General features: G+C 53.5%; 1 protein-coding gene across 3 annotated transcripts in view; it reads left to right on the forward strand.

The window, feature by feature from the left end:
• GNAO1 (guanine nucleotide binding protein (G protein), alpha activating activity polypeptide O) overlaps window positions 1-11,378 on the forward strand; it is a 151,318-nt gene that overhangs the window by 77,781 nt on the left and 62,159 nt on the right. For all 3 annotated transcript variants that reach the window (XM_004693572.2, XM_012733178.1, XM_004693571.2), the window contains exon 3: window positions 3,069-3,210. In XM_004693572.2, coding sequence (XP_004693629.1) covers window positions 3,069-3,210 — 142 coding nt within the window. The remainder of the gene's footprint in view (window positions 1-3,068; window positions 3,211-11,378) is intronic.

Genomic DNA, 11,378 nt, shown 5'->3' on the forward strand with positions numbered 1-11,378 from the left:
ATATATATAAAGACTCTTCCAGCAGTAGATCCCCATCTCCCCACCTCTATCCCACGGACCTATGGGCCTTACTTATGTATATGGAGTAGAAATCACAGTGCGTTTCTCCTCTTTTGCCCTCAGTCGGTACAGTACCCATTCCTGTACCTCTCAGTCCACAAATCTCCTGTGTCTAGTCTATTTATCCCATACAGTGAAATTTTCACTTCACGTATTTTATGTTCATCTTTAGCTATACCACTTTGTTTTTTCTTGTTGTTCATCTCTCTCCTTGTTATGTTCATGTTTTCCTTTAATTTCTCAAAATACTTCAGTAGGCGCTTTCAAATTCATATTTGTTCCTTCCAGCCCCTCTGCAGCTGTGGAGTCTGTGGCCACAGCAGGCTTTTCTGGTGTGAGGTCAAGGCCCCCCCCACCCCCGCCCTCACCCCCCTCCATGCGCATCCAGGAAGTTTTTCTTGGATGCCAGGAATTCCAAATATTATATTATTAAGTGTCTGGATTTTGTTGTCTTCATTTAAAGAGTGTTGGACTTTATTCGTTCAGGCAATGAAATTACTTGTGAGTCAGCTGGATTTTTTTTTTTTTTAAGTTTATTTTAAAGTCTGATGGGGCAGGTCGAGTTCAGTCTTACTAGCAAGGCATGAGATTCTGGGGTCTCTGCGTAATGTCCTAGGGTTCAGCAAGGTCTCTCCGCTTTGAACATTTCCCAAAGTTAAGTGAACTTTGGGAAATGTTTGACTTACAAACTTCCCAATACGCCTTCCTTAAGGGGCTTGTGAAGTGTCACTCTGCCCAGTCAGAGACTCAAGGGCATCTCTGAGTCAGTGTCTCTCCCTCTCTCTCTCCCTCTCTCTCTGCCTCTCTCTCTCCCTCTCTCCCTCTCTCTCTCCTAGCCCATGTGTGTGTGTGTGTGTGTGTGTGTGTGTGTGTGTGTGTAGTTTTCTCTTCTTCCACTTCTCAGCCTCCTGAGTGCTGACCTTCCCAGCTTACCTGGGTTCTCCCTCCTGCTCTTAACCTGATAAACACCCCCAGGTGGGAACACCCAGGACTTACCTCCTGTTTCCCTGCTCTCTGGGCTTCTGGTCCTGCTGTTTTCTCCAGTGTCTAAAAGTACTGGTCTCCTGTATCTTGTCCAGTTCTTTCGCTGTTTGCAATGGGTCCAGCAGCAGCCTCTGGGGCAAGGCACCTGCCGTGGGGACTAGACATGCACTCCTTCAAGGGACTAATGAAACATGGGCTCAGAGGGGCACTGAGGAGTGGTGGGGTCTTGCTGATGAGCTTCCTTGAGAACATAAAGATCTACCTCTGTTGACCAGAGGAATCGTTAGTGTCCATCACCTGATTTATAGCTAGAGAAAACCGTGGCACATCCACGCCAAACTCAACACGAACCGTGAAAATTGTCACGCTATGTGGAATAAACCAGTCACAAAGGACCAGCTTTTGGCTGGTTCCATTTATATGAAATGTCCAGAACAGACAACTCTATCAAAACAGAGTGCAGATTAGTGGTTGTTTACTGCTGGGGTGAGAGATACTAATGTGCTAATGGGCACTGGGGTGCAGGGAGAGGGAGGGAGACAAAATGTTCGAAAACTGAATTGTGGTGATATTTGCCCAAACTAGTAATTATACTAAGCAACACTGACTCTCCACTTTAAATGGGTAGGTTGTATGGTGTGTGAATTATATCTCAATAAAACTGTCTTTTAAAAAAATAATTGTTGGCCATTTTCTCCTGTTCTAAGGGAATGGAAAGGGCGGTGTGAAGTGGAGAAGTCTCGGCTGTTGTATTGTTAAATGAAGATAGTACAAGGAACTTCAATCTTGGGCTGATAATGTGACCACAGAGTTGTTTACACAGTTATTGGGGGATGACTAATGTTGGCTGTTAGTCTTAAAACCCATTTTCTCAGTCTTTCTTAATTAGTTCTACTATTAAAGGGTTCTTGCAAAGTTCCCATTTATCCTCTTTCTTTTATTTTTTTTTTAAGATTTTATTTACTTATGTATACAAGAACTGGGGTACAGGCCAGAGGTGTGGGGGGGGGAGGGTGTGTGTGAAAGGATTCACCAGAGATACAGTGGGGAGCAGAACAGACAGATCCACTGAAATCCACTGCTGAGGGCAGTGGGCAGGTCGGGAGAGGTCTGCTGTGCCATGTGGGTCACCTCTCTGGCTGGGGATGGAACCCAGGCTGCAGTGGCTGTGGAAAGCTTCGTAGTGCTGCAGTTTAACCTGGTGCACCACCAGGGAGGCCCACATTTATCCTCTTTCACTACTTCCAGCTCTTGTCAGCAATGAGCATTTCTTGAGTGACCATCAGCTGCAGAGAGAAGGGACCTTAAGGCATGTCTAACCTTAACCGGAGCTCAGAGACACCTGACAACAGGAGATGTGGTCTCTGCCAATGGTGGGGTCTCCTTTGGTCCTGGTGTTACAGGGCAACCCTTAACACTGTCACTGATGAACCACCAGAAAAAGGGTGACCTGGTAGTCAAGAGCCGACAGAGACCTTCTGTTGATGTTTGTGTTGTCAAAGATGAAATTGACTTAGTTTAAATAAGTTGTCTGGCCTTTGTTAAAACCACTGAGTTTGGGGGCCTCCTTGGTGGCCTAGGGGTTAAGTCTCAGTGCTGCCACCATGAGGGACCACACCAAATGCCTGCGTTGGATCCCACATGGCGCAGCAACCTCTCCTGTTTCTCCTGCTGCTCCCTTTTCAGTGTATTTCAGTAGATCCACCTGTTCTGCTTCCCACTCTGTCTCCAGTGAATCCTCTCACTCCCCTCTGCACCTCTGGCCTGCACCCTGGTTCTCCTGTGCTAAAATAAATAAATAAAATCTTAAAAAAATAACACTGAGTTGTCTATGGGTGAAAATGTGCTATCCACTTGTAGGTCCCTATGGGAGTCCCAGCAGTAAACCTCTGGCTACATATTTTAGCAGAATACTAACGTTTATTGAGAACTTGGGGTTAAACCGAAAGTGGGCCCTAGGGCTGCTCCCTCCTGGTCCCTCAAACAGTGCACTCATCAGCTGTGCTGTGTGTGGTTTTCTCTAGGATCATCCACGAAGATGGCTTCTCTGGCGAAGACGTGAAACAGTACAAGCCTGTGGTCTACAGCAACACCATCCAGTCCCTGGCAGCCATTGTCCGGGCCATGGACACTTTGGGCATCGAATATGGTGACAAGGAGAGAAAGGTAGGCCCTGAGCCTGTGTCCGGAGCGAACCTGTGTCCTTCAGATGGTGCCAGGCTCCCCTAGGGGAAGGAGAGAGGACCGGGCGGCCACAGACTGCCAGACACAGTCAAACAGATCTTCTGGGGGACAAGCCCCATGAGCCCTGCTGGTGCCCGTCCCCCCCACCCCCACCCCACCCCACCCCACAGGCGTGGGAGGGGTGGCGTCAGAGAGGGCTCTTGCCTTGCTGGGAGGGGTGGCGTCAGAGAGGGCTCTTGCTCCTTTGCCCCACAGGTGTATCTGCTGTGGGTCGGAGGGCCTCGGGCCCTCTTTTCTGTGGGAAGTTGACATGGCTGTGTTTCACTTGGTTGCCAGCTGTCTTAATAAGTGGTGAATGATTAAGTCTATAAAAACCTCTTATTTGCAAACATTTGCCTTAACTCTGAGACTGAACTATATATACAGCTACCTAGGCTCAACTAAATAAAAGGGAAGGAGCAGAGAGGCAAACAGTCTCAGAGAATTGTATCGAAAGTGGGGACAGAGATGTCCCCTGGTTGGATTCTGCGTCCCAGCGACCTGCCCCTGTGTCCTGGACCCTGGACCCCGGAGAAGGGCAGCAGGCAGCAGCCTCTGGGTACCAGGGCCCTGCACGGGAAGCTCGGGTTGGGCGACACCGTCTCTGCTTACGTGTTAATTCCGTGTGTTCGTAATTCCGTGTGTTCTAGACACATCCTGTGCTCAGCACAGATCAGCTCCCTCACAGAGGAGAACTATCCTTGCCTGCTCTGGGTCTGATAAATCACCCGGGCAGATAGCTCTAAATGTCAAAGTCATTATTTCCTGCACAAAACCCTAATTTCGTGGGGGCAGGGTTGGTCCCACTCAGACACTGGCCCCGCGCAGACCTGGGAATCTGTGGAGGGCTGTCTGGGCTGGGCCAGGAGGCCTCGTCTGGTTCTACAAAGGAGGCGCTTCTCCTGAGGGGTTTCCTCATAGAGTCAGAGCAGGTGGCAGAAAGTGGGGGGCGAAGGTGGGGGGGCGGCGCTGCTTCTTCATTCTTGCTTCCATTAAACGTTCAATGAGGGCTTCCGGTATGGCGACTGGGTGCTTCCGGTGTGACGATCAGCTGTTTCCGGTGTGACAATCTGGTGCTTCCGGTGTGATCGTAGGGGTGCTGCCACTGAGGAGACAGAGCACAGTGGGAGGGAGCAGCCCGGGAGGAACCAGCTGAACTAGCCGAGGTGGTTGCTACGTGTCTCTCATTTCCACTCTGTCGTTTATGGATCTGCCAGGCGCAGCGTTAAGCACTTTGTGTGGACTCACTCCTTCCAGTTAACTCAGGCCTCAAAGCCAGAGCGGGACACGGCCCTGATTTCAGACATGGCGTCTGCCACAGGCCCTTGGTCCCTTCCGCTCCCTTTGGCCAAGGAGGGAGCACGGAGGCCAGAGTCAGATGACAGACACAGGCAAAGGGCCCCTGTGGCCATTCAGGGCGTGTATCCACAGACGCCAGGCCATCTCAACCACCCAACTTCCTTTCCAAAACCCCTGCCCTGATTACAGCCCAGAAAGCTGTAATCCTCCTTCCGTTTTGGAAAACACTGTTTCTTCCTGTGGAACTCTGTCCATGTTCTTATCCTGAATAGTGAGGCAGTTGCTCAGGACCTGAGTAGCGACAGTTAAGGATTTCTCTGCTGGGCCCTGGGCCTCTGGAACTGTTTGTCCTCTGTGGGATTTCCCGGTCTAGACTGCCCTTGAGTGGAAGGTCGGGGAAGGCTCCACTGGAAAGAGAGGCCGAGAGGGGGCTGGGGCTCCGCCAGGCACCCAGTCAGAGCCCAGCCCTGTGATGAAGGTGGCGGAGGCTTGAGGCTTCCAGGGCACACTGACCTGCCGGACAGGCAAGACCTCCTTTCCCTCAGGCGCCTTCTCCCCTGTTAGTTCACCGCTGAGGAGCAGGAAAGGAAAACTGACCCAGACCAGGCCAAAGTAAGCCAGGCAGCTGGAGCCCCTGTTTCCCGGGAGCCGCTGGCTGGTCTTGCAGACTGCGAGGTGAGCGTGGCCCCAAGCCCACGGACCCGGGGAGCCAGAGAAGTGCAGTCCATTTCCTCCCTCCTGATGGATAGAGCACAGGCCCAAAGGGCCGCTGGGATGGGGAGGCAGCTGGGAACCAAGGACACCCTCCCTTCAGCCCTTTCTCTTCCCTGTGCTCCTGACTCCTCACGGAACAGAGAGCAGGCACAGCTACAAACCCGTGACTGCAGTCTTGACAGTGGTCAAGCTGGAAAGCGGGTGGTGTGACAGGCTGACTGCAGGGCCCAGGGGCTGGGGCTGCTGCTCTGGCTGGGTGGCCAGGAAAGATTCCCTGGAAACTGGAAGGGGCTTTTGTGATGAAACTTGACTGAAAAGGAGCCGGCCACAGAGCTACCAGCATATGTCAAGGCCTGATCAGGGACCAGAAAACTGTTCCCTGTGAACTGCACCCAGGGGTGAGAGACACTCCAGTTAACTGCGCCTACAGCTGGCCGGCTTTTGGTGACCTGATGCCCTGTCCCCATGGCTGCTCTCCAGACGCTTCCTCTCTGCTCATCTCCCGGAGTTGAGTTACCCTATCCCTGGCCTGCAAGGCTTCCCTTCTCTAATCTTCCTCCTCTCTGCAAATTATTAGATGTCCCCCTCTCTCCCCCTCCCTCTTTTCCTTTCTGCATCTGTTCTCTGTCCCCTCAACTCTCCTTCGAGTCCTCCCCCTCTTTACCCCCCAAGCTTTCTTTCCCCCTCCCTTCCTTCCTCCTCACCCTCCAGCACATTATCATGTAAATTGTCTTAACCTTTTGAGCTGAGTCTCCCCCTCCTTCCTCTGTCCTCTGCCCAGAGCCTGCATCTGCATCACAAAAGCAGAGAAACTTGTTGAACAGAACCGGCCTAAACTCTGGGGCTGGATGAAAAGATAGAGGAAAGTGGACAATTACAGGATTAGCTCATTCACTGGGCCAGTGGGGGGGATGGGGAAAGTCTATGAACAGTCTTGAGTTTTATCTCACACACATATAGAAAAAAGGTATGTGCTTTTCATATACATAATATACATATATATACATACATATGTAAAATATATATATATATATTTTAATATTTATTTATTTATGCATATAAGAACTGGGGTACTGGCCAGATTGTGGGGGAGGGGTGAGAGGATTCACCGGAGATAGAGTGGGGAGCTGAACAGGCAGATCTACAAAACTTCTGAGGGGAGCATCAGGGAGACAGAAGAGGTCTGCTGCGACCTGTGGGTCACCTCCCTGGCTGGGGATCAAACTCCTGCAGAAGTGGCTGCCAATAGCTTCATAGTGCTGCGCTTTAACCCCTTGTGCCATCAGGGAGGGCCCTGTAAAATATATTTTAAACTAGTGGGAAATAGCAAAGAAGTAGTGCTTGAACATGTGAGTCTTTATTCTGCTATAAATACTCTCATTTTCTTGTGTTGTCCTGCTCATATGCCTGTTTCTCGCCCTAAATTATAAACTCCTTGAGGACACGTTACAAGGCAACCCCAGCAGGAAACGGGATTGCCTGACAGAGGGTCCTCACCTGTGCACTTAAAAAGGACTTATTTTTGTGCATTTTCCATCTCAGTTGTAATCCCCATGGGCTTCCCACCCCCAATTCACCCCTGTGCCATCACCACAGTTCTGAGCACTCTTCCCACCCCAGTTCCAATCTCATTCCCCTCCCACCCCCATAAGATGTCTCTGGTTTATAGTTGTTCATTGTTTTCCTTTTTACTCTATTACATTTGTTTCTCTCTCTTTTTTCCCCCTGATCCCTTATGCTCCTGCTATGAGTGAAACCATCCAGTATTTTTTCTTTTCTTTCTGGCTTATTTCTCTAAACATGACCCCTTCCAGCTCCATGCACATTGCTGCAAAAGGCATGAGTTTATCTTTTTGATTGCTGCATAATATTCCATTGTGTATATGTACCACATCTTCTTAATCCAGCCATCTATTTTTGGGCATTTGGGTTGATTCCACATTTTCCCTATTGTAAATAGTGGAGCAATAAACATGGGGTGCAGGTGTCCTAAAAGGGACTTATAATGAGACTTAATTGTAGGCACACAAATAAAAGGTTAATGAAGGGCTTATTTACCAAAAAAAAAAAAAAAAAAAAAAACTGATAATGAGGAGAGGAATAACCCAGGGAGTAGAGGGAGAGACAGTAGCACACTGTAAGGCAGTGGAAAACCAAAGATCGCCACCAGGCCCACATGTCTGGTCAGACACCAAGCCTGGCTGCATAACTCCACCCTCAGTTCCCAGCATCCTCCCGTCGGTGGTGATGACATCATGGGGCTGCGGTCCTTGGTGCCTTGGATCTCTTTGACCTGGGTTGGGGTGGGGCCAGAACACCTGACTTTGTGGAGTTCATTCAGGACATCCTCTCTGCCCAGCGGACTGTCGAGCATGTTCACCCATACAGTGCCTGACCCAGGATGTTCGAATCCTGTTGACCTCCAGCCCAGCCCCCTCAGGCCTCAGTGTGAGGCCTCAGTGTGAGACCTATACAGCACTTAAGATGGCGCCCTCCACAGGAAGGTCTCTGTGTTTACGTTCACTCTTAATGGTTTGTTTGTTTAAAATTATTATTTTTAATAAAATATCGATGAGTTGTCCGAGGTAGCAGTTAAGTGAGGAGCAGGTGACATTTTATCTGTATTTTTAGCTTAGTAATGTTAGCACATGACCAGAGGGCACCCAGGGACCCCAATCAAACGGGGTGCACTCTCTGAAAGGAGTTCCTGATATCCACCATGTAAAGACAAAGACAGATTTTCAGTGAAAGGACTTTGATGGAATTAGTGTGCATAGAGAGAGAAGCAAGTCATTAAAGTTCCTAAGAATTTTCTCAATAAAACACCCAAATCTACCCACCTCCTCCTGAGCAAGAGCCCACCCAAAGAGGGTCATCTGAAGCCTGGAAACCTGCCGCAAGCCTAAGGGACCTCCTGGTGTGGAACCACAGAAAGGGGTTTTGAGGCAGCTCCCAGGAAGCTGGGGTAGAAGGGGATACCAGGTACCGGCTGCCATCATCTGCTCCACCTGTCTGCTCAGGTGTGTCCTCCCAGTGGTACCAGGTGCAAATCGCGCCTCAGGAACAAGAGCCCCTTCAGCCCACCTGCCTTCCATGCTCTGGAGCCCCACCTGACCCCTGAGTGGCTCCCCTGGCCCCCAGTAGCGAGTCCGAGGGGCAGCACAGACGTGGGGGTGGAGAACGTGACCTCCCCTCACAGAGGCGCTGGCCTGCGCAGACAGGAGACGGCGCGGGCCGGACCCACCGCTCGCCCAGGGCTCCGCAGGGGCTTCCTGGGTACCGCGTGCCTGGAGTCACGGCAGCGCTCGAGTTTCACGCTCAGGTTTCCAGTATGTCACTGGATCTCCTCCGGCCAAAGAAATCTCGACAGTTAAGTGGCACAGTGACACTCAGACGCTATCTTAGTTTTCAATTGTGAAAATATTTTGGTGCCGTCTCCCCTGTGGGGCTGTTGAGCCTGAGGTGTGTGGGGATTCTGAAGCACAAACGTGGAATGTTCTGACCTGGGCCTGCTTGAGTTCCCTGGGGCCCGAAGGCGCCTCAGGGAAGACTCTGCGGTCTGAATGGGCTCCTGGAGGTGACAGCTGAGCCATCATCACCCTGCCATGCAGACCCAAGGCCAGGCAAGACCATTTCCTGCTGGCCCCACAGGGAAAGGGCTCTTTCAAGGGCCCACATGGCAGACCGGGGCCTAAGTTCAAGTTTCTGAATCACAGCTCCGTTCTCGCTCCTCCTCAGCAGGCGACCTCAAGCCACCAACCTCGTTTTCTCTCATTCGGTCGGTCCGTCGTCCCACAAATATTTTTCAAGTGCTCACATCTGGCAGACAGGGCCCAGGGCAGCAGGAGCGGCTGGGGCCAAAGAAGGACAGCACAAGTCGAGGTCAGACCTCTGGGGGAGGACTCCTTGGCTTCTGGGGCCTGTCGGCGCCCCCACGTCCCAGCTCTGCAGGTCTCGGTGCAGCGGGGTCAGCCGATCCCCCGATCAGGCAGCTCCCATTGTTTGAGCCTGCCAGGAGGAGCCCAGGGCCTGGCCCCTGCTGCCTCTGCCCGGGCTGGCACCGGTGATGCCTGGTCCTCCAAAAGCAGGTGCCGCCCCAGAGGAGCAGCCGGGCTCGAGATGGGAGCAGAGGGGTCAAGTCTCAGATTCTGAGCGGTCCCTTGGGTGCCCGTCCTCAGTCTTGGGTGCTCTCAGCTGAATGTGGTCCCGCCCCAGCTGTCCCCGCACTCTTCACGGCGCTCGCCTCCGCGGACAGGCGGCAATGGAAAGTTGACGGGGATCCTGTTCTTCCAGCAGGCGTGTGCCTCCTCGGGCCAAGTGCAGGGCCAGGCGCCAGGGCTGCGCCTGTGACCAGGGCAGACGCCCCAGTGCCGAGCAGGTGCCTCCAGGGCTGACAGAACGGGACCGAACGGCCCCTTTCTGGCCTCCCTTATTCCTCAACAGCCAGAGCAGGGGTGGTGGGCGGGGCCTCCCACCCCCAGACCCCGCGCAGAAGGGGGGGAGACCCAGTCTCTGTCCCCAAAAAGCCTGGCAAGGAGGGCAGATGCTTCGGGAAACAGCGCTTTTTATCTTCGTGAAAGTGCAGCTCAGGCCGTGCGCGAAGGTGAGTGACGCAGTGACCCTCTCCTGGGCCGTGTGGGATTAGGAGGCCCAGCGAGGGGCAGCTCCCCGTGCGAGGGCGGGCAGTAGGCGCTCGGGAAGGCTGGCTGGCATCAACGTCCGAGTCTCGAAGCCACCGCGCTGGCGGTAACGGAGGGAGGCAGACACCCTGGTGCAGGCGGTGGAGCTGATCCGGCCTGCAGCACATGGGCACATCCACTTGTTGCGGAAAGAGGTGCTGGTGAGGGCAGATGAGGTCCTCAGCAGGGTACTGGAACCTTCTACAGGCGATGCAGAGGACCTTTTTCCTGAATGTTGACCAAGCATCGTGCCATTCTCTGCTTTACCGAGTCAGGTGTTAGAAACAGACTGGGGTGTGTGCTTGCTGGTCGTGCTATGGGGTCCTGCTCTCCGTGGAGATGAGGGGGGGCGGCCCAGGCCCACAGTGGACATTCCCGTCAGGTGCTGGGCTCACTGTGCTACCCCGGGACGTTCCGAAGAAGTCGCCTTCTGGGCTCACTTGTCGGAAAAGCAGTTGGCTGGGAGAAGCCCACATCCTCTCGGCTGAGCCTTCCTCCCGAGGCACCAGGCCGAGCGGCACACGCTCCCTGGCCTTGTTCCTCCAGAGCCGGGGCGGGGAGGCTGCACCTGCCAGGCTGCGGGTGGTGACCGTCCCCAAGCTCCTCCACGTCTGTGCTGAGTTAGGGTACAGTTGACCACCAGTGAGAACACGCAGCCAACAGAGGCCTGGACAGCAGGGAGGCACTTGCCTGGCCCAAGAGGCACTGGGCAGGGCTGATCTGCAGCTGCGTGCCGTCAGGGCACTCACCCTTGGGGTGCGGGAGGCTTGTGGCTCAGAGGTGGCAGGTGCCACCGCGCCTGTACCCGGGAGTCAGGTCAGAGGAAGAGGCGGCTCGACTTCCTGCTGCGTGTTGGCCGCGTTGGCCTAGCGGCATGGGAGCAGCCAGCGTAGGGCTTTACGGCCACTCAGAGGAGGGGCTTGAGGATCCGCGGGTCACCTCCTGCCGCCTTCTCTGTAGGCCGCCACGAACACCAGGTGAAACCTGCCCATGGATGTGGGAGTCCCTGCGCCGAGGCCGGGGCCGGCGGTGCCCCAGGGACAGGCGCCCGCCAGATGGTGGGCAGCTTTTCTGGACGGTGGCAGGGACGGGTCCAGGCTGCTTCTGCAGCTTTTGCCTTTGTTTCCCCACCGCCTTGGTCTTTTCAAGAGGATATAACAGAAACGCCAGCGGCCAGATACCCTGGACCACAGACCTCTCTCAGCTCGAGGCTGCAAGTCCAAGGTCAAGGAGCGCCAGATGAGGGGCTGGCGGGGCCTGGCTCCCGGGACCGTCACAGTCACCTCACTGTGCACTGGCCTACGGAAGGGTGGGAGGATGAGCTGGCTTCCTGGGGTATTTTTGTACTTTTTTTTTAAGATGTATTAATTTATGCATACCGACCTGGGGTACGGGCCAGAGGCGCGGGGAGGGGGGGGG

This window comes from Condylura cristata, unplaced genomic scaffold (genome assembly GCF_000260355.1).
Source record: "Condylura cristata isolate star-nosed mole 26May11 unplaced genomic scaffold, ConCri1.0 scaffold00039, whole genome shotgun sequence".
Taxonomy (NCBI): Eukaryota; Metazoa; Chordata; class Mammalia; order Eulipotyphla; family Talpidae; genus Condylura; species Condylura cristata.